Below are 24,059 nucleotides of genomic sequence, written 5' to 3' on the forward strand. Positions count from 1 at the left end.
TTTGGTTCTTTAAATAAGGTACTATGGAATAAGTTTCTATATGTATAAAATGGCCTCTATTTAGCTAAATTAAAAGAAACTTTATAAGTAAATGCAAATTTTAGGACAAAAATGCAGACTGTAACATATTAACAATATAACTGACTCTTACATGAACACTAATAGTTACTTAGTTCAGGAAAATCTAAACTCCAGTATTCTAAAAATTACCAAATTAAGGGACCTAAAATAGTAAATAAAATGGTTAATATTTCTCTTACAGCAAGAAGTCTGATTCTAACAAGGGAAGAAGCATGGAGACTCAGAGGGAAAACTTCACAAAGGAGGCATCATACATTTAGCTAAAATAAAATGTTTTCCCCCAGTACACCCCAAGTCACTTTTCCAGGGTCACGGAATCAAACTCTAATTAAACTCTAAAATGGCTCTTATGAAAGTTAAAGAACTGTAAAATTTTTAAATGACCCATCTATCTCTTCCATCAGACTAAATGAAAATGACAGGAGTAAATGCCCTCAAAAGAGAAAAGTTTACTTATTCACTGAATTTCTTTTTACCTTACCTATTTTTTAAAAAATGATTTTTGGCTCTAAACTTTCTGGCCGCTTAAAAATAAAGATACACCTTGACACAGTACAACAGAAACATTATAAAAGAACCATTTTTTCCCAGTGATTCATTTAACTGACACATACTTTAGAGTTCACTGAATCTTAAGTAAAAATTTTTAAAAGGAATTAAAATTATATAAAAGTGTACACAAGTCTAATTCCTGCCCCCAGTTTTGTATTCTGGTATCTTTCGAGCACACAAAAAGGTTAAAATTTTACCATGAACACCCATCCACCCATCACCTAAATTCAATAATTATTAATATTTTGCCATATTTAATCTCCCTCTATATACCTAAGTTTTATTTCTTTTTCTTTTTTTTTTTTTTGCTAAAGCATTTGAAACATAATTGCAGACACTTCCCCCTAAGTGCACAGGCCAAGCATCTCCTAATAAGTACAGTCTTGTATTTAACCACTACCATGATCATAGCTAAGAAAATTAACAATAATTTTGTAACACCCAATGGGTAGTCCACAGTTAAAATATCCTACACTACCCCCAAAATATCTACTTTTTAAAAATCTAGGATCCAACCAAGGTTCACAAACTGAAGGATTGTGGCTCAATTATTCTTAATGACAACAGTGCCCTAGATAATGTCTCACACATATATAATATGTGATAATTTGGTGCATTTTTAGTAAAATCATTAAAGATTTTGATAAATGTGGAAATTTAAAAGACTTGTCAAAAAACTGATCAGAATATAAATACCTTATCTCAGAGACATTTACCTAAGAGACAGCATACATTTTATGAGTAGGAAGAAGAGAACTAAATTGTGCAATGTCCCAATTTACTTGGAGCACAAAAGATAGGTAGACGCCAAAATGCCTGTTGTTTTTCTGTTGGAGGTCCTGAAATCAGGGTGGTCTAACAAGTATTCAAAAAACTGCAATATAAACAGTCACTGCATTCTTCGTAAGATCTAGGCTTGTTTCAGCATCTTTGACTAACATTCAAATACCAGGCTAAAAACCTTGATCATCAGGCGGTTGTCACCACAAAATGTTTTAGTCACCCTATAAAAGTTACATTTCTTTATTTAAGATAAGAGAGGAATTTCTGGAAGGGGGAAGGAAAGATACAGAAAAATTCACAGTAAGTTACTGGTTCCTTCTAACCTTCTTAGTTCGACTGTCTAATATCTATAACCTCTTGTCTTTCTTCTGTAGTCTGTTTTTGAAGATAAATAAAATCAAAGGCATAAAATATTTACATATAAAAAACATCCATCGGAGTATAAAGAATAAGCAATGACTTGCCATAGACTAAATAGGAATGTCAAATAACCAAAAATGTATACTGAACCAATTAAAGAAGATCTTTTTCACAGAAACTCAAATAAAACATTCTAGTTTTTTAGGTTTAGGGTAAAGACATTGAGAAATATCTTGAAATAGGAATGCTGTTCTATTTTTTTCCTTCAATAAGTACTAAAAATTAAGACATATGGCATTATTAGACCATCTACATAGAAAATTTCTTTTGATGCAAGTGCAATGACTCGAAAATATTCAGTGAAAAACAGTGAGAAGCTTTTTCACCTTTTTGTTTCTTAATTATGGTTAATCCAGCTTATTCATTTGATCAGATAAACAGGAAAAGAAATCATTCTAAAAATGCTGAACCTAATTACGAGACTGGGATGCTTCACTGATTCACTGCCACACGTGAGATAGGGCATGCTTGTGGTATAGTGAAATGAAGTTCACATCCAATTACAGTTAGACTTACTGCTTTATACCGCTTTCCCATCAGCTTCACCCCCAAATCTGTACTATTCTACAATCAACAGATTAGGCCATCCCTAAAGAAGAAAGGTTAGGGTGAGGGAACAGGAAGTTTTAGGTCCAAATTCTCCCAATAATTACTTATTGCATATACACTATGCACAAAATACTGATAAGCCTAGGGACAGTCCCTGCCACAGTGAAACCAGTAACATAACTGTGACAGAAAATTTTTTTTAAGTATTTCAAAAACAACACTCTAAGTTTATTATTTTAGTTAAAAAGCATTTGATTTTCAGGTTATACTCCTACATAACCTAAAAATTCTTAAAATGCCAACCAACATGAGCTCTGTTTGTAATTTATCTATGATTGATTTGTCTTTTTGAAAACATTCACTATTTTTAAGTCACAGTTCGTAACAAAACAATCCAGTTCATAATGTAAACTTATGAATCACCAGCTCACTGTTGGTACCAACCTCAAGAAGGCCAGCTTTTGTGGTCACCACCAACATGTCAGAATTTCCTTCATCTTCCATAGTAAGCAACTCTTCAACTGGAGAAGAAGCTCGAAACTGAAAAGGTGTACTTGCTCCACGAATTTCACCCTTATGGGTAACATAACAGAACTGATAAAATTCTCCATCATCATTTGGAAGGTAATATCCTAAGTGGAAGTTAACAAACAAAAAAAGTATTAAATTTTCTGTTATAAAATTATTTGAATTTAACAAATCTTGCCATATCCTCTCATTTCTGACCCTGTTTCTAAGCACTCAGGATATGTCTTTCCTATCTTTCACAAATTATCTATCAAAACTAGACTCTTTCTTCCCTAAATATGCCCATATTTTTCTTATCTTAGGTCTAAGCTTATACTCTCAGAGTATTCTTTCCCTGTATCTTCACTAGGGTAAAACCAATTCATCTGGGAGAGTCAAGTATGCAGTTTTCAATGAGAAAGAGGCTGAAGGCAGAGCAATGGAAGAACCAGCATAAAAGCCTAGGAGGACCAGGGGTTGGAATACATCATTTAAAGAAACGTTCCCTCAAATATGACATTAATTAAATGCAAAAGAGAGATATTAACAAAAGGAATACGCTGCACATGTGCAGTGTGTAAGGGCAGAAAGAGGATGAGGTCTACTGATGCAGAACAAAAAAAAGCTTTGGAACCACACAGATTTATTCTGGAATTCCAGCTCTACCACTAATTATTATTTACTTAACCTTCCCGAGCCCAAATTTCTTATCTGTAAAAGAAATTTGAAGCCATCTATCTCAAAGTTCCGAAGTACCATGGATTATGTAGTTATATCATCTAGCCCACTATCTGACAAATAATATGTGTTCAATATTTGTTCCTTCTCTCTTCAGCTCAACTGTTACCCTCTTTTAAATTCTGCTGGATTATCCTAGCTCAAAATTAATCCTCTCTAAGTCCTAGCTCAAAATTAATCCTCTCCAAAGCTCCCATGGTATTTTTTACATTAAAAAAAAAAAATCCTCCACTGTGTACTTTGCATTACCATTATACACATGCTTTACAGGCTACATCCAGACCTCAGAAAAACTGAGGGCAGATTATTAATAAATATAAAAATTCTTGAATTCCCCCAGAATGACCTGAAAAAATGAAGCATTCAATGATTGTGAAACGAACATACAAAGGTGAATATATTCCCCTTATCTTGGATATTAATATCTACCCAGAAATGTGCATTCACTATGCCTATTATTCCTTCGTATCTTGAAATTTTTAGCCTCATTATCATGATATTGACTTCACTTGACTTCATTCTTTAAAAAATAGCTGAACTTTGTCCACAGAGGGGAGGGGGCAGAGAAAATATAAGCCTGAAACATCCTGTGGGGCTTAAAAATAAGAAAGAAGTTGTCAAAAAAGAAGGGGGTGGGGGAGTCAAAAAACACAGGAGCCCCCTTGACAGACCTCCCAATAGCCAAAGAAAGCTAAAACAATTTGAGCAACAAAAAAATGATAGCATTAGACTTTATTCCACAGAAGAAAATATATATGCATGAATGAGAAAAGGATGACTCTTCCTAACATAATAATTGCAACTAATGATGTCCAAGAAATGAGAATAGAAAAGCATCATCAGGCAAAAATAACAATAATTATTGTAGGCGAGATCCACTGATGGATACTAAAATTAGTGGGTGAAAGTTTGAGGAGAAACAAGGTATCTCAAAATTGCTCCCCATAATACTGTTAAATTACAAAGGGAAAAATACTAACTTTACAGTGGAGAAGCCCAGCAGACACCACCTTAACCAAGTGATCAAGACTAATATTACTAGTAAGAAGACAATCAGACATCAAGTACTCTCTGATACAACGCACTGAAAAGAATACATCATCACTTCTATGGTATTCTTCCTGAAAATGTATAGCCTCAATCTAACCATGAGAAACTGTCTGAAAAACTCAAAATGAGGAACATGCTACCAGAACAAAACAAAACTGAACAGTACTCTTCATAAATGTAAAGGTTATGAAAGACAAGGACAGAATGAGGAGCTATCACAGACTGGAGAAGACTATGATGCTATGACAACTAAATGCAATGTGGGATTATGGACTGGATCCAGGAACAGAAAAAAGAACACTACAGGAAACACTAGTGAAATCTGAATAAAGTTTGTACTTTAGTCAACAGTGTTGTACCAATGTTAAATTCCTGGTTTTTTAAACAAATGTACTGTGGTTATGCCACATGTTAACATTAAGGGAAGCTGGGTGAAGGGTAGATGATAATTCTGTATACTATTTTTGCAACTTTACATCTAAAATTATTTCAAAATAGAAAGTTTTTTAAAAAAGTAATAGAGGGAATTCCCTGTCGGTCCTTTCCAGTGGTTAGGACTCTGTGCGTCCACTGCAGGGGGGCAGAGGTTCGACCCCTGGTTGAGGAACTAAGATCCTGCAAGCCTCGAGGCACAGCCAAAAAAAAAAAAAAAGGAATTAAAGGTACATCTAGCAATAAATTTTTGAAGTTTTTAAAAACCCCATCCTCCTACTATCTACTACTAAATTTATTAATCCGTGGCTGAGTAACTTTGCAAAGGCCACTACACTTACTTTTAAAGTTTAAATAGAAAAGAAAAATATAGTTTGACTAATCAGCTCTGGTATCATGGCATTAGAAATTCTACAAACTAGATATTCGAGGTCTGATTTTTTTTTTTAAATCTCACAAAAATAATTCACTAAAAATTATGGTTCAAATACCATTTGAGATACAAGATATAGTTATTCAGAACTGCAATTTAAAGCTACCTAGAAATAGCTCTCCTCAGATCAGTAAAACTGAAAATAAAATATGAAAAAGTAAAAACCAAACTCCAAGTCAAATTTTATAGCCTGTAACATTAGCAATCAAATTATAGTAAACAAATAAGGGTCCATTTAGGAAAACAGTACATTTATGCACACTTTATTAGTTGTTCTGAGTTCTGCATTTCAGGATTCTCATGACTACTCTACAAAATGAGCAAAATTGTTTGGATCATGCTTAAATTAAAATTCCTTCTGGCTCTAATTCTCTATGACTAAGTTTTTCATGACTCTATCCTGAGTTCATTATATAACAAATTCTAGGCAGGCAGAAGATTTTACTTCTGAATTTCAAAGTAAAAATTATGATGACTTTTCAAAAACATGTAAAACTTAGCTCCCATGAAAATGCTTTTACAATATGAACAGAAATAAACTGGATGCTTTTCTCCTTTTTTTTCTAACTGCTTTTAAACTTTCTGCTGTCATAAATAAGCAAATTCATTAGTCACTATAACAAATTCTGTTAAGTTTCTTATTTATTATAAGAAAACTAATTACATTAAAAATGACTGGAGGGGGCTTCCCTAGTGGCGCAGTGGTTAAGAATCTGCCTGCCAATGCAGGGGACACGGGTTCGAGCCCTGGTCTGGGAAGATCCCACATGCCGCGGAGCAACTAGGCCCGTGAGCCACAACTACTGAGCCTACGCGTCTGGAGCCTGTGCCCCGCAACAAGAGAGCCCACGATAGTGAGAGGCCCGCGCACCGCGATGAAGAGTGGCCCCCGCTCGCCGCAACTGGAGAAAGCCCTCGCACAGAAACGAAGACCCAACACAGCCATAAATAAATAAATAAATAAATAAATTTATAAAAAAAAAAAAAAAATGACTGGAGGGCTTCCCTGGTGGTGCAGTGGTTAAGAATCCACCTGCCAATGCAGGGGACACGGGTTCGATCCCTGGTCCGGGAAGATGCTACATGCCACGAAGCAACTAAGCCCGTGCGCCACCACTACTGAGCCTGCGCGCTAGAGCCTGCAAGCCACAACTACTGAGCCTGCATGCTGCAACTACTGAAGCCTGCACACCTAGAGCCCATGCTCCGCAACAAGAGAAGCCACCGCAATGAGAAGCCCGCACACTGCAACGATTAGTAGCCCCCACTCCCCGCAACTAGAGAAAGCCCACGCAGCAACAAAGACCCAACGCAGCCAAAAATAAATAAATAAATTTTAAAAATTTAAAAAGTAGATTAAAAAAAAAATGACTGGGCTTCCCTGGTGGCGCAGTGGTTGAGAATCTGCCTGCTAATGCAGGGGACACGGGTTCGAGCCCTGGTCTGGGAAGATCCCACATGCCACGGAGCAGCTGGGCCCGTGAGCCACAATTGCTGAGCCTGCGCGTCTGGAGCCTGTGCCCCGCAACGGGAGGGGCCGCGATGGAGAAAGGCCCGCGCACCGCGATGAAGAGCGGTCCCCGCACCGCGATGAAGAGTGGCCCCCGCTTGCCGCAACTGGAGAAAGCCCTCGCACGAACCGAAGACCCAATACAGACAAAAATAAATAAATTAATTAAAAAGAAAATCCTTAAAAAAAAAAAAAAAAAAAAAGACTGGAAATAAACCCACAGCTTTTAAGAACAAATTTCTTAATAATAAAATCAGTTCCACTATACACACTTGAATTTGATTATCTAAAAAAAGGCTATGAATTAAAAGATAAACTACATATATAACTCTCTTAATCTATAAAACATCTATGAAGACCTAAATCTTTGTCTATATTACAGTACAAATTTTATTCTCTGAATATGTGTTTCTTGTCACAGTACATAAGGAAACTTTTTTTATATATGCAAACTCCATGTGATTACATTCCCAACTGATGTTCACACCAAACATATACAAACCTCATAATAAAAAGTTTTTTTAAAGACATACCCACCAAAATCCAAAACACTAACACCACCAAATGCTGGTAAAGATGCAGACCAACAAGAACTCTCATTCATTGCTGGTGGGAATGCAAAATGGCTTTGCCACTTTGGAAAAGAGAGTTTGGTGGTTTCTTATGAAATTAAACATATTCCTACCATATGATACAGCAATCATACTCCTTGATATTTACCCAAATGAGTTGAAAACTTACATCCACACAAAAACCTGTGCATGAATGTTTATACCAGCTTTACAGCTTTATTCACAACTGCCAAAACTTGGAAGCAACCAAAATATTCTTTAACAGACGAATGGATGAATAAGCTGTGTTAATCCATACAATGGAGTATAATTGGTTTCCTTTGCAATTCTGGGCATTTCATGTATATTAAAATATTATACTGAGACAGAGTCCATTAGCTTCCCCAGACCAAAAACAGTCCATGGTATAAACAAGACTAAGAATTTGCTTTAATACAATCCACAGTCAGTACAATTTTACTACAAAAATCACTCTACAGCAAATTCTGTTATAGATTTCTAAATAAAATTTTTGTGCTTTGTTTTAAAGTAACAGGGTGTATTTTTTTCATATAACAAGCAATCTGGAGGCAGTTGCCTGCTGGCCTTGATTCAGTGGCTCAGACATGTCAGGACAGACATATATGTGCTTGTCTCGGCCTTCCCCTCATGGCCACAGGAGGGATGCTGAAGCTCTAGCCATCACCTTTGTGAAGGCAGAATGTGGGGGGAGGGGCAATACCAGGTATATCTCCTCCTTTAAATAACAGAATTTTTAAAAATCTGTATATAATGCTAAGCTAAGACAAAAATGAATTTTATATTACTCACATCCATTTTATAGGCAACTTTCCCTATAGAATTTCTACTCTATAAATCCTGTTAATCATTTTTGTGATTTTCATACGGAATATCTGTCTCACCTCTAATTTGTTATATTATCTAGTATTAGTAACAGCATTATTTTCTCATTTGAAAAAAAAGATCATCAAAAGACTTCTCTTAAATGAAAGACAATAAGGAAAAAACCTTCGTCTACATAAAATATCATGTGACCTACACTAGATATTTACATTCTTATGATTTTTGATAAAGAAAGATACTAATTAATTCAACTTTAGTCACTAGACATGCTTAAGTAGATAATTACAATGGGGTACAACATTTTTAATGGCAATAAAACATCTAATTTCATCGAGTTCTGCTTTTCAGTTCTCACCTTGAAATGCTAACACACAATTGACTGTTGATCCTTCTACATAATGTTCAGGCACAGGGGACCATAAAAACGTGTAATAATCACGAGCAGTACTCCATCCAACCTAAAGGAAAACAACAAAAACATGGATATTATAAGTGGTTTAATATGAATGATATCTTATAGCATATTGCTTTTCACTGCATCCTAAAGTTAAAGTGTGCGTTAATGTTTAATCATGAGCATTTTAACAATCACGTCAAATTTTTATTATAATTTTTTATTAAGCTATAACCTAATGCTATAAAAATCTATAACAGCAGAGTTTCTACTATGTATTAAAATGCAATTTGATATCCAATTTCTCAAGGAAAACCTTAGTACACATATGATCAAATATAAAAACATGTTTCACTTAAAATTTGATTTCACTAAACGTAAGTTTTTAAAATTTATTTTATGCCTCGAATTTAAGTGTTTTTATTTTAGTTAGATTTCCCCCTCCTCCTTAAATCCACTAATTAAACTTCAATAGTCTGTCATCTTTAGTTAAGTCTTGCCTACAGGCAATGGTAAATTCTGTAAAAATTTATTTTTACCTTTATTCCTAAGGTGTTTATATATACAAAAAGACCACCTATGTCCCACCAATCTCTAAAACATTTCCACCTTACAACATGAATATATACATTACATATCTCAGTCTTTATTTTCCAGATGAACTGTACTGTGGTAAATACTGAATATTAGATACGTTTAAAACAGGTACTAGATATCCATTTGCCAGTATATTACAAGAAATTATGCATAATCCACAAGGTTTGATTATACATATAGTCTATAATTCTGATCGACTTAGGATTAGAGAGTCCAGAATATTGAAACTGGAAGAATCTTAGTAATCTTTAGTCTCTAAAGGAGTGTTTTCAAACTGTCAGTCACAACCCAGTAGTATGTGGTAACATTATATCAATTTAGTGGTTCATAACCACATTTATTTTTTATTTTACTTATTTATTTTTTTTATTAATTTTATTTTTATTTATTTTTGGCTGTGTTGGGTCTTCGTTTCTGTGCAAGGGCTTTCTCTAGTTGCGGCAAGCGGGGGCCACTCTTCATCGCGGTGTGCGGGCCTCTCACCATCGCGGCCCTCTCACCATCGCGGCCTCTCTTGTTGGGAGCACAGGCTCCAGATGCGCAGGCTCAGTAGTTGTGGCTCACGGGCCTAGTTGCTCCGCGGCATGTGGGATCTTCCCAGACCAGGGCTCGAACCCGTGTCCCCTGCATTGGCAGGCAGATTCTCAACCACTGCACCACCAGGGAAGCCCCCACATTTATTTTTTTAATTAGAAAGCATCAGAGGGCGTGAAGGCTAAGTACTGCTTCATGAAAATTTGTGTATCTACATGCAACTTTGCTGGATCAAATCACAGAATCATATTATTTTTATTTCTTTCTGTGTGTCATGACCAAAAACATTTGAAAGACACTATTCATCTCTTTACAGATGAGAAGCTTGAGGAAACCATGATGTAAGTGATTTCCCTGACCTAAGGCTCAGTTTTTTTCTCTCAGGATTGTTAGAAGCATTACATTAGATGATGAACATAAAAGCAGCACTTGGCAGAGGGTCTGACCCATGATGGGCACTCCATAAATGGTAGTTTTTGCAAGCACAGTATACTGCAGTGATTAAGAGCATAGGAAGTAAGGTCAGACTGCCAAAAAAGATCACTTACTAGCTAAATGACTTCAGACAAGTTATTTCTGTTCCCTCCTCTTTAAAATGGAGATAAAGGCTTCTATGTGTATTAAATGAGATACGGCACGTTAGCGGCACCTGGCACAGTGCCTAGCACATTAGTGTTCATTAAACGTTACCATTCATTAATACCCAAGGGGACACAACGTATTAGGGACAGTGATCTTGACTCTAAAATGTTCTGTCCCTCATTCCATATCCCCCAGTGCTTCTATCATCTCCTGAAAAAGACCCTATTTGAAGTTTTTCCCAAAAGATACACCTGGTACAAGTCACACCTTGCATTCTTTGTCCCTGTCCATATGGTGGTCTTGAAAGAAATATCAATACTATCTAGAGCTATATCTTTCTTGAAAAAAAATCTCCCTAAGTTAACAGGCTCTACCTGGACCAGGTGGTCAACAGACATGCTAAGTGTACCATTTATTTGTGATGGCTGACATGCAAAACTGCTAATGTCAGAATTATAGATACCTAATTCAAGTGGCACTGGGAATAGCAGTAACAGATACAGTTCACTGTTCGTTTTGGAATAAATATTACCCTCATCTTACAAATTAAGAAACTAGTAAATGGCAGAGTCAGAATCTGAACCTGAAGTTCAAGCTCTTAACCACCTGGACACTACTCACTCTCCTCCTAGCAGGATATAAAATACTCTCATACTTTCTGAAATTCCACTTCCTTCCTTCCAAAACTGAGTCAATGACTATACAATTCTTAAAAGAACTGCAGGTGACAAAAGACAGAAACAGTAAGGTAAAGGGGGAAAGCACTGTTTCTAGCTTTCTCTCATGAGAAGAAAAACAAAATGGGGGAAGTGAGATCTTTTACCATATAAGAAAAATATGCTGGGCTTCCCTGGTGGCGCAGTGGTTAAGAATCCGCCTGCCAATGCAGGGGGCACAGGTTCAATCCCTGGTCCAGGAAGATCTCACGTGCTGCGGAGCAACTAAGCCCACGCACCACAACTACTGAGCCTGTGCTCTAGAGCCCACGAGCCACAACTACTAAGCCTGCATGCCACAACTACTGAAGCCCATGCGCCTAGAGCCCGTGCTCCGCAACAAGCCACTGTAATGAGAAGCCTGCGCGCCTCAACGAAGAGTATCCCCCGCTCACCACAATCAGAGAAAGCCCGCGAGCAGCAACAAAAACCCAACGCAGCCAAAAATAAATAAATAAATAAATAAATAAATAAATTTTTTTAAAAAAAGAAAAATATGTTTAAGAAAAGAGATATGTTGAGTGGTTTGGTCCTTGCTGTGTTTTCTCTAACTGAATCACAGTAAGTCAGGCTGTTCCTTACTGGTTGACTATAATGGTAACTTATACTTTGCTTTCCTTTACTGCAAAAATCTGGGCAACTCTTCTCAAGAGAGTGGTTGACCACGCTCTAAAATGTCACAGGTAACCCATACTGAGCCATCCAAGGAATTGGGGCAAGATGCAACCGAATCTGAGCATAAAAATCAGCAATATAGAACTATGCTTCAAATTCCTTTTGAGGAAGGAAAAACTGAACAATAGTTCTTAGGTCACTCTGTGAGCAGCATGTCAGGCAAATATAAAAAATAAATGTAAAAGTCTCTCAATCTGGAAAGATAGAGAGTACAGATTCCTTTAGGATGGGTATGTCTAACATCTAAACTCCCACACAGTAGAGTGGACCCACAGTGGAAGAAACAGAATTTGGACATCTGGAAATTATGTGGGCGCTCATGGTAAGAATAGTAAACAAATTTTATTAGAAGAATCAAACCACAAAGTGTCCAAGGCACACAATTTTTCTCTGTATTTTCCTGGTTACCTGGCTAGAACTTGATTGGATTTCTGGACTGCAGATTTAGTAGCAAGTATAGCCATTAGTAGCCATTAGTAGCAAGTATAAAGAAAATTATTACATTTAGAGTTGGTAATAGCAATTTTAAAACATTGAAAAATGGCAGAGAGAACATGACAACACTTAGAACAATAGGACAGTCAGTTAAAGTTACCTATCACTGTCAAAACATATTGCTTTTAGGAGCTACACTTGGATCCAGTTAAGAGGGCGTATCTATGTTTAGGAAGGAACCAAAGCAACAGATATTTCACATAGTTTAGTTTGGGGAATTACAATAGTACTGGACATCATTCTTTTGCTATTAATGCAATTAGCAAAGTAAGAGGAAAAAAGGAAATTAAACAGTAGTGTCATAAAAAAAAACACACAAATGTGTTCCCTTTCAATAGAATTAATATTTTAGAAAAACATGTTGGTATTGATCATTAAGGAAATTCTGAGAGGAAATGTAAAGATCAGAAGGACAACAAGGTTACCAAGTAAAAATATAGGTGTTACTAAATTCTGGAGAAACCTCAAGAGAAAGACAGAAACCTCAGGGTGGAGAGAACACACAAAGAGGGGGGAGAGAGAGAGAGAGACAGACAGACAGAGAGAGAGAGAGAGAGAGAGAGAGAGAGGGAGAGAGAGGGAGAGAGATGGTTAAGAATCCGCCCGCCAACACAGGGGACATGGGGTCAATCCCTTGCCCGGGAAGATCCCACATGCCGTGGCCCGCGAGCTCCAACTACTGAGCCCACGTGCCTAGAGCCCGCGCTCTGCAACAAGAGAAGCCACCGCAATGAGAAGCCCACGCACAGCAAAGAAGAATAGCCCCCGCTCAACGCAAATGGAGAAAGCCCGTGCACAGCAACAAAGACCCAACACAGCCAAAAATAAATAAATAAGTAAAATTAAAAAAAAAAAAAGAGAGCAGGGGAGTGGTTTTGGGGGAGGGGTAAAGGGAAGATAGACACAGGACGTGGAGCAGGAAAGGCACTTAAAGTAAATTTTCTGATTTTGTAAGGTAAATACAAAACCTACAAAATAGTACAAAATGAGCCTATGAATTTTTAAATTCTAGAAGAATATACACCACACTTTACAACAGATATTTCTGGGGAAGGTGAGGATAGGGTAAGGGTATTATATTTTCTTTCTTTCATATATACTGAGTTTTCAAAAATCATTACAAGAGTAAAGATCCTTGGGACTTCCCTGATGGTCCAGTGGTTAAGAATCGTCTTCCAATGCAGGGGATGCAGGTTCAGTCCCTAGTCAGGGAACTAAGATGCCACAGGCTATGGGGCAACTAAGCCAGAGCGCCGCATCTATGGAGCCCGCTTGCTCTGAAGCCCGTGCACCACAACTAGAGAAGCCCACACGCCGCTACGAAAGATCACGCATGCCCCAACGAAGATCCCACATGCCGCAACTAAGACCCGAGGCAGCCTAATTAATTAATTAATTAATTTTAAAAAAAAAGAATAAAGGTCCTTTTTTTTATTTTTTATTTTTTTTTAAAGGATTTTTCTTTTTATTTATTTATTTATTTATTTATTTATTTATTTTTGGCTGTGTTGGGTCTTCGGTTCGTGCGAGGGCTTTCTCCAGTTGCGGCAAGCGGGGGCCACTCTTCATCACGGTGCGGGGACCGCTCTTCATCGCGGTGCGCGGGCCTTTCTCTATCGCGGCCCCTCCCGTTGCGGGGCACAGGCTCCAGACGCGCAGGCTCAGCAATTGTGGCTCACGGGCCCAGCTGCTCCGTGGCATGTGGGATCTTCCCAGACCAGGGCTCGAACCCGTGTCCCCTGCATTAGCAGGCAGATTCTCAACCACTGCGCCACCAGGGAAGCCCCGGTCCTTCTTTTTTAAAAGGAAAAAAACTGCAAAAATGCCTAGATATACACAGGGAGGATGCAATGCTGCTTCTAAGATAGAAATATCACAAACAGTATAAATGTCCCAGCATGAGATAAAATGTTAGTAAGAAAGCAGTTACGGGACTTCCCTGGTGGCACAGTGGTTAAGACTCTGTGCTCCCAATGCAGGGGGTCTGGGTTCGATTCCCGGTCCAGGAACTAGACCCCACACGCATGCCACAACTAAGAGTTCGCATGCCACAACTAAGGAGCCGGTGAGCCACAACTAAGAAGCCCTTGAACCGCAACTAAGGAGCACGCCTGCAGCAACTAAGACCCACTGCAACCAAATTAAAAAAAAAAAAAAGCAGTTACAATCGTAAGTGAAAATTTCAGGACATAAAAAAGGTCATGTACTACTATTCCAACTACTTTCAAAATATAAGCATTAAAAAAGACTGAAAGGGGGCTTCCCTGGTGGCGCAGTGGTTGAGAGTCTGCCTGCCAATGCAGGGGACACGGGTTCGAGCCCTGGTCTGGGAGGATCCCACATGCCACGGAGCGGCTGGGCCCGTGAGCCACGACTACTGAGCCTGCGCGTCTGGAGCCTGTGCCCCGCAACAAGAGAGGCCGCAACAGTGAGAGGCCCGCGCACCGCGATGAAGAGTGGCCCCCGCTCGCCACAACTAGAGAAAGCCCTCGCACAGAAACGAAGACCCAACACAGCCAAAAATAAATAAATTTAAAAAAAAAAAAAAGACTGAAAGTGTTCTTCCTTTAGTTAAAAAAAAAAAAAAGACTGGAAGGATGGAAGGAAACAGTGAAAACATCAACAATGCTAACCACTGTTATTAGATAGTGGGCAATGGGACTGCTGGTCATCTGAATTGTATCTTTTACATTTCCTGTTTTGTTCCAAGTATTATAAAATTATGATTATTTTTACAACAGGAGAATTTTTTTTTAAAACAGAAAATAAGAAAGGACTGGAATGGAGACCAGGGCAGGAAGACAGAACAAGCAGAATGAAGAGAAATATGAAAAGGTAAGGAGAAACAAGGAAGAGGGAAACAAAAGCTTGAAACAAGATAGTCAAGCACAAAATCACTGCTCAGTTTCACTTTCCACACCAGGAAATTAAAGTTTTTTATCTGGTTGTCAATAATGATTCAGTGAGAACAGTACCGTACTGGGAAGCTTGGTTTGCCTATGTGACCCTGGACACATGACATAATCACTTTGCACTCCCAACTTCCTCCACTAGAAAAGTATCTCTGAAACATGAGAACTGTTAAAACTCCTTTATAGTTAAAAAAAAATCTCAGGAAAAAAAAAAAACTCATGGACCTTTAGTTTAAGTTATTTTAATTATAAGGTAATTCAATTTGTACTAAGTATAAATATAAATGTAAATAAATTATTAAAAATAAATACTTATATAACTAAGACCAAATCAAATTGATAACAATAAAACTCAAATGTAATGTGACATATTTTATTGCAACTAATGTTGGGTTTAATAATAGATATGGCATCAGGTATAGTTCTCAATCTTTTCCTGTATTTTTTTACTTCAATTCTATCACTCATAAAATGCATATTGAACTTATTAGGAACTCTGTTATTAATTTTGGATAACCAGATCTCTCACTTAACCAAACTGCCAGAGAACAATTCTTGAATGCCAATTTACATGAGGTTCAAACCTCAGCTCCAAAGTTTAATTTGGAGTGAGCAAGACACTTCTCTCTAGACCTTAGTTTCCTCATCTGTAAAATGGCAACTATAATGCTCTCATGAAAGACCTGTGTAAAGTATAAAGTAATAAACACGCTACGTGTTTTAGTTATAATTTAAACTAGTCAACACTAGAGAAGAGGGACAAAAACTAAAAGGAAAAAATGAAAATCTCCATGATGAATGGATAAAGAAGATGTGGCACATATATACAATGGAATATTACTCAGCCATAAAAAGAAATGAAATTGAGTTATTTGTAGTGAGGTGGATGGACCTAGAGTCTATCATACAGAGTGAAGTAAGTCAGAAAGAGAAAAACAAATACTGTATGCTAACACATATATATGGAATCTAAAAAAAAGTGGTTCTGATGAACCTAGGGGCAGGACAGGAATAAAGATGCAGACGTAGAGAATGGACTTGAGGACACGGGGAGGGGGAAGGGTAAGCTGGGATGAAGTGAGAGAGTAGCACTGACATATATATACTACCAAATGTAAAATAGATAGCTAGTGGGAAGCAGCTGCATAGCACAGGGAGATCAGCTCGGTGCTTTGTGACCACCTAGAGGAGTGGGATAGGGAGGGTGGGAGGGAGGTACAAGAGGGAGAGGATATGGGGATGTATGTATACATATAGATGATTCACTTTGTTATACAGCAGAAATTAACACAACATTGTAAAGCAATTATACTCCAATAAAGATGTTAAAAAAAAAAAAAAGAGGGGCTTCCCTGGTGGCGCAGTGGTTGAGAATCTGCCTGCCAATGCAGGGGACACGGGTTCGAGCCCTGGTCTGGGAAGATCCCACATGCCACGGAGCGACTAGGCCCGTGAGCCACAATTGCTGAGCCTGTGCTCCGCAACAAGAGAGGCCGCAACAGTGAGAGGCCCGCGCACCGTGATGAAGAGTGGCCCTCGCTTGCTGCAACTAGAGAAAGCCCTCGCATAGAAACGAAGACCCAACACAGCCATAAATAAATAAATAAATAATTTTTAAAAAAATTAAAAAAAGAAAATCTCCAACACAGTCTACATCCCTTGCCTGGCTTCACTCATTCCCCTACCCAACCTGGACTTCATGGTCAATTAATCATTTCAATAATAATGCATCCAAAACCACCCTAGTATCCTTTGTCCTCCTGACTTCTCTTCCCAAATTCCCAGTCCGAATGATACCCACTTTTTGAATTCTTCACTCAATTCTAGGTGCTCAATCTCTCTAGACAAACTCACAAAATGGCTGCTCAGAAATCTCCTGGTTAACCTACTCTGATTCCCTGTGACATTCTTCCACAGTAGCAAGACCATATCTTCTCCATACTCAAGCCCTCCCCAACTCAGCACATCACCTTGCTCCTCATTACTGAGTATACTCAATAAATGAGTTCCAGTTCCAATTCATTAAATTAACAGCTGACAAACCCTATAGATGCCTCTTACAGATTATTACCCACAACTGATTCCCTTCTCTAAGGCTTAATCTCACCTAGAAAATGAAGATGGTCTAAACATTCTCTCTGGGACTTCCCTGGTGGCGCAGTGGTTAAGAATCCACCTGCCAATGCAGGGGACACGGGTTCGAGGCCTGGTCCGGGAAGATCCCATACGCCACGGAACAACTAAGCCCGTGCACCACAACTACTGAGCCTGTGCTCTAGAGCCCACGAACCACAACTACTGAGCCCAAGTGCCACAACTACTGAAGCCCGTGCGCCTAGAGCCCGTGCTCCGCAACACGAGAAGCCACCACAATGAGAAGCCCACGCACCGCAACGAAGAGTAGCCCCCGCTCGCCGCAACTAGAGAAAGCCTGCGCGCAGGAACGAAGACCCAACGCAGCCAAAATTAAATAATAAATTTATAAAAAATAAATAAACATCCTCTCTGCCTCCATTCTTTTCTAATTCCAATTTATCTTATTCAGCACTAGAAGATTAAAGTTCACCTCTAAACTCTATTACTCTCTGCTTAAAAATTATTCCTCAGCTAAATACTAAAGCAATCTACGTGATCCAAACTAACTTTTCCCATTCATCTTCTAAAACTGGTACCTGTCCCAGGAAAATTAAATTCCTTAACACTTTCTCAAGCACACAACACACTTTCCCTTCATTCCTTCCCCTTAAAATTACTACCTGGGGGGCTTCCCTGGTGGCGCAGTGGTTGAGAATCTGCCTGCTAATGCAGGGGACACGGGTTCGAGCCCTGGTCTGGGAAGATCCCACATGCCGCAGAGCGGCTGGGCCCGTGAGCCACAATTACTGAGCCTGCGCGTCTGGAGCCTGTGCTCCGCAACAAGAGAGGCCGTGACAGTGAGAGGCCCGCGCACCGTGATGAAGAGTGGCCCCCGCTTGCCACAACTGGAGAAAGCCCTAGCACAGAAACGAAGACCCAACATAGCAATCAATCAATCAATTAATCAATAAAAAAAATAAATCTTTAAAAAAAAAAAAATTACTACCTGGGCACTCTCTCCCTGCCTACCTTGTCAATATCATATCTATCAAAATCATTCTGGACAGCAATCAATTTGCAGTACACATCAAGTGTTTAAAAACATTCAATGCCATAAACATGGCAATTCCACTTCCAAGAACTTATCCTATGAAATACAATGACAAAATAAAAACAGATACAGAGATCTGTATTAAGCATTGTTTAGTGATAAACATTTGGAAACATTTCCATGAATTCCACAACGCATCAATAGCATGTATGTATACTTTATTACACACAAAGTATGTGTATAATTATTAATTATAGATATATGCCAATATGTTAACAATGCTTATTCTAGGTAAGCATTAAAATAGTATTAAAACATGATTTATTTTCTTCCTTGAGTCTTCCTGTATATTTCAAAATTTTTAGTACATGCTTACACTTCCCACTAAGTTTTAAGTATTATCCAGGCAAAAAAGATGGAAAGGGTATTCTATACAAACTTATTTATCATGTATGTATTTATGTAAGTATTATTGCTAAGAGAAAAGTTACGGTCCTTGGAGTACACAAGAGATAATAGTTTAACGTTATCAAAGCCAAAAAATAAGCAGGCAATGACAAAAAAGGAAGCTATAAATCAAGTCGTATAAAGGAGCCCTATTTGGCACACTAAGTTATTTGGTCTTGCCATTATCCCATAGAGGATGAAGAACCACTTAAACAAGAGGAAGATATGTTCAGATTTTCATTTTCTATTATAGTTTATATAGAGCAGTTTGAAGAACGAATAGAAGAATGAAAGCAGGGAAAACAGGTGACCTATTGCAATCATCTTAGAAATCAATAAGGAGGGCATGAACTAGGGCTATGATATTAAAAATGCATTAGTAGGTAGGCAGGAAAATAGACAGAATTGGTGTTTGGCTGGATTTGAAGAGAAATTCATAAGCTTTTGGTTTAAATAGGCCATTAACTAAAAATGGGGAGGAAAAAAAACCTAAGACATAAATAAGTAGTCTGAAAGAAAACCATGAAGATTCATCTTCTTGAAATACAATTTATCACACATCAGCCTCCATACCTACACATGCAGACTTCCCACTGCCCATATGGAAAAGTTTGCAAATTGTTTAGCCTAACACTGAAGGTCCTCCATGGAAAGACTGACGCTTAACTTCATCTCCCTCCACCTCCCTAGATTACATTTATGTTCTAGTTAAACTAATTCATTCTCATGAACATTCTCACCCCTGTGCCTTTGCTTATGCCATTTTCCTGCCAGGAATGTCCTTCCCTTCCCTCAATCTCCTTACCCTGCTCTATTCTTCCTCTCTGACTCATTCTTGCAGAAAATGCCAATTCTTAGTATATTTAACTTGTTATTCATCTCTTACATAAAATTTAAACTGATACTGATTTCATAAAAAGCTTACAATGAAGCTTTTGGAATCCATACTGGAATCCATATTGGAATCTGACAGGCCTAAAAAAAAATTACATAAATAAAGAGTAAATGACTCATCTATCCAGCAACACCAAGGGATAAGGGATTCAAAAAGGAACTGAAATATCATTAAATGCCAAAACTTTGTTTTGTCCAATAGTTTTTCTGCCCTCCTCACTCTATTAGGCCAGACTTTCACTTCTAAATGCTCTCAATGTGCCTAATTCTAGCGGCTACTCTTATTTCTTTCTACTTTGCTATTTAACTTATACAGACCACACAATCAAAATTTCGAGACCTAATGGTCTTGATTTTAATAAATCACATCTAAAATAAAATAAATTGATTCTTAGGGAGAATCTAAAGTAACCAAGGAGAAAAGTAAGTTTTACTGTTTAGACATTTATGACACTATTTTGACTATTCAAAGGACATTCTTATGTTTTGGTTCTCCATTACATTCTCAGGAATTGAAATTGCCAAAAAACTTCCACCACTGTAATGATCATTCAATGTAATTTTCAAGCATATATTACACAAAATGATTGGCAAAATATTAGAACTGTGACTCTTGCCATCAAAGAATTTACTATTTAGTCGTGTAAAACAGAATACTCTTATAAAAGCATAAGACAATATAAGGAATATTTAAACAATGCAGGACAATACAAGAGATAATAACATAGTTGTAGAGCTATACAAAATTAATTACAAATGACAAGATAGTAAATGATATAGTAACCCAAAGGAAAAGATCATTTTTTTAAGGTAAGGAATGGAGAAAATGGAAGAAGAAAAAAAAAAGATTTGAAAAAATTTCTGTAAGAACTTAAGTGAAGTTGAACCTTTTAATCATAGAAAGTGTGCTGAACTGAAAGTCATAACATTTGTTGTACACTACCCTGCACTATTAAATATTTCATGTTTACACAATGTTTCACATTTGATGTTTACAAAAATGACCCTTAAAGTAGAGTTAAGACAAGACTAGTATAAACTACTTGTCAACCTCTTAAGAAGAAAATAAAGAGTACCTACATGGAAGAAATATGGAGAAAGTCCTCTTACCTTGAATATACCAACCCAATCTTTTGGATGGGGATGGATATACGGAGTTAAGGTATAATGACATTCTAGGTGTGCATTAGGAAGATAGCTCTTGGCCACATTTTGAAAGATGACATGGGCAAAGTTGGAAGTCTGCAGTGGAACTTCTTGAAAGGATGTCATTGTGAATCTGAAACAAGTAAATCATACAAATTTAATGATACCAACTAAGAAAAAAATCATACCTTCAGAAAATACATAACATTTAATGCAAATTACATGAATATTTTCATACCATAATTATTGAAAAGACATACTTTTATATTATATTGTAAATATAATATATTTAATATTGGAACTCCTTCTTAAAAATGTGATGAAAGGGAATGCTGGTGGTCCTGTGGCTAAGACTCCACGCTCCCAATGCAGGGGGCCTGGGTTTGATCCCTGGTCAGGGAACTAGATCCCACATGCCACAACTAAGAGTTCACATGCCACAACTAAGACCTGGAACAGCCAAATAAATAAATAATTTTTTTTAAATGTGATTAAATATAAAAACACAAACTGAGAAGTAATTAACTTACAATATGGCTCAGAAAGTTACATGAGTTTAAAAAAATTATTTATTTATTTATTTATGGCTGCGTTGGGTCTTTTGTTGCTGCGCACGGGCTTCTCTAGTTGCGTTGAGTGGGGGCTACTCTTCGCTGCAGTGAGCGGGCTTCTCATTGCGGTGGCTTCTCTTGTTGCAGAGCACAGGCTCTATATGTGCAGGCTTCGGTAGTTGTGGCACGCGGGCTCAGTAGTTGTGGCTCGCGGGCTCCAGAGCGCAGGCTCAGTAGTTGTGGTGCACGGGCTTAGTTGCTCCGCGGCATGTGAGATCTGCCTGGACCAGGGCTCGAACCCGTGTCCCATGCGTTGGCAGACGAATTCTTAACCACTGCACAACCAGGGAAGTCCCGAGTTAAAAAATTTTAAAAACCAAAATCAAAAACAAACTCTCAACTCTCCTGCAAAGCCTAGCCCTCTGTTTCGTTTGCAACCAAAAGCAAATGAGCCAGCGGTGTTTCTATGTTGAACCCTTGAACTTCATCATTTTCCTCCCTAATCTGATCCATCCCATCCCTCCCCTAGGCTCCTGTAACTGATGCTAACCTCTCTGTGCCTGCATTCCTGACCCACATTCATGATCCCCTGGATCAGCTTTTTCTCAACCCTGGCTAGATATCAGAATCATTAGGGGTCTTAAAAAAGAAAAAGAAAAGACAATGACTTTCCGGAAATGGGACCTGGGCGCACACATGCATGTGTGTGTATATACACGCATTTTTTTTCAAGCCTCCCCAAGTAATCTCAATCCTGTATACAGCCAGGATAGAGAACTACTACTTAGACTTTGACCCAACCCAACAATTTAAGTCTCCATTAGCAACTCTCACAGATTCCCAGACCTAGGCTGTCTTCTTGGGCTTCTGGTTCATACTTGTTCAAATCTCTCAAATGATGTAAAATCTCAGTTGGTCTACTTGAAATAGTTCAGAGCCTATTTGTTCCTCTCTACCTATACCAATTCTACCCTTTCATCCTCCCTTGACTTCCAGTATTATTGTACCGTTTCCATACATTCACTGATTAAAAATAAATGTATGTATTTTTAAATGTATAGTGTAAATGAAACACATACTGTTGAGAATCTATTACAGATTCAGTGAATGCTCACTGGTTTAGTGAACACCAAGCACCAGCTAGCAGATGAATGGTGAAAGTGGCCTATAAAAATCTGCAAGACCCAAATGTTTTCCGTATCTTGTGCTCTACTTTTGAGAAAAAGGATACAACTGAGGATTTACTCAAAAAATCTCTCTCTATACAGTGTGTCACAGACTCAGTACAGTCATTGATCCTACAGTACCACATCAGAAACAGTGACACTGACACTATGGCACTTACTTCTGAGTCATCAAAACAGGAATCTCTGTAACAATGGGAAAAACTGGGACAAGAATTTGCTAACCAAATTATTCTAACTTACTTCACAAATCTATGAATTTTCTACAGGACAAGCACAGAAGTAACACTACTCACTTTTTTTTTTTTTTTTTTGCCACGCTGCATGGCTTATGGGATCTTAGTTCCCCAACCAGGGACTGAACCTGGGCCACAGCATTGAAAGCGCCGAGTCCTAACCACTGGACCACCAGGGAATTCCCAAAACTACTCACATTTTAACAATTACTAAGAAGTCTTTATTGCTAGGAAAATCTAAGACAATATGCTTTTACAAATGTTTCTTTCACTGAACTGTTTGAAATACTAATAAGGCAAATTTTTAAAGTTCTGAAATAAACACTTTTAAAAATGTCTACTTTTCCTCTTATGCGTTCTCTGCTTCTGTTATGGTCAAAATACTGCTTTGTACTTACAGTATTACACAATATACTGGACAATATACTGGACATCCCATAAAGAGATGGTCAATCATCAACCTGGAAGCCACTGTGGTAGAATTCCAGGCTGGATGTCTGTCAGCCTCCCCCCACCTGAGGTTTGCCAGGATTCCAAGGGTAAAGAGAATGCATTCAGTAATAAACCGCCTGTACCTCCGCACTAACAAAAAGGCTTTATTACCAGCGACCCTACTTCACAGAAGGACTTAACAGTCAATACTCTCCAGCTGGGAACGCAAAGCCTTCAGGAAAGTGAAAAGGTAGCACAAACACTAGAAACTGCCTAAAATAAGTGAAGAGTTCTACTACTTTGTTTCTTTGAATAGTCTGAGCAAATATGGGCTCAAGGGGATGTCATGATGTTAATGAAGTCACTAATGATAATCTCAAGTCAGTGGCTTCCTTAAAAAAACAAAAAAAAACAAAAAAAACCCTTGATTCTGGTTTTGAAAAAAATGTTCACAATTGGTTATAAAATACCCAAGAGACAGACTTATAGTTAACTGAACCAAACTCTTTTAGATACAACTACCAAAACTGAGGCAAGTGAATCAGTAATGTTTTTCTATGAAGAGAGTGAATATGTAAGTTTCTCTGAGGTAGATATTCAGTAAGGAGAAAACAAGGCTAGCTTAGGATGAGTTTCCCACGTTTTTAATTAAAAGCCATTTAAAAAT

The 24,059-nt window shown here is 37.9% G+C and overlaps 1 protein-coding gene across 4 annotated transcripts in view; it reads right to left on the bottom strand.

Moving 5' to 3' along the window:
- TAX1BP1 (Tax1 binding protein 1) overlaps positions 1–24,059 on the bottom strand; it is a 93,493-nt gene that overhangs the window by 64,855 nt on the left and 4,579 nt on the right. For all 4 annotated transcript variants that reach the window (XM_057549709.1, XM_057549708.1, XM_057549707.1 and 1 more), the window contains exons 2-4: positions 20,954–21,122; positions 8,826–8,928; positions 2,830–3,017 (exon numbers count right to left, since the gene is read on the bottom strand). In XM_057549709.1, the coding sequence (XP_057405692.1) occupies positions 2,830–3,017; positions 8,826–8,928; positions 20,954–21,115 (453 nt within the window). In that variant the 5' untranslated portion in view covers positions 21,116–21,122. The remainder of the gene's footprint in view (positions 1–2,829; positions 3,018–8,825; positions 8,929–20,953; positions 21,123–24,059) is intronic.

The sequence above is a fragment of the Balaenoptera acutorostrata genome, chromosome 7, assembly GCF_949987535.1.
Source record: "Balaenoptera acutorostrata chromosome 7, mBalAcu1.1, whole genome shotgun sequence".
Taxonomy (NCBI): domain Eukaryota; kingdom Metazoa; phylum Chordata; class Mammalia; order Artiodactyla; family Balaenopteridae; genus Balaenoptera; species Balaenoptera acutorostrata.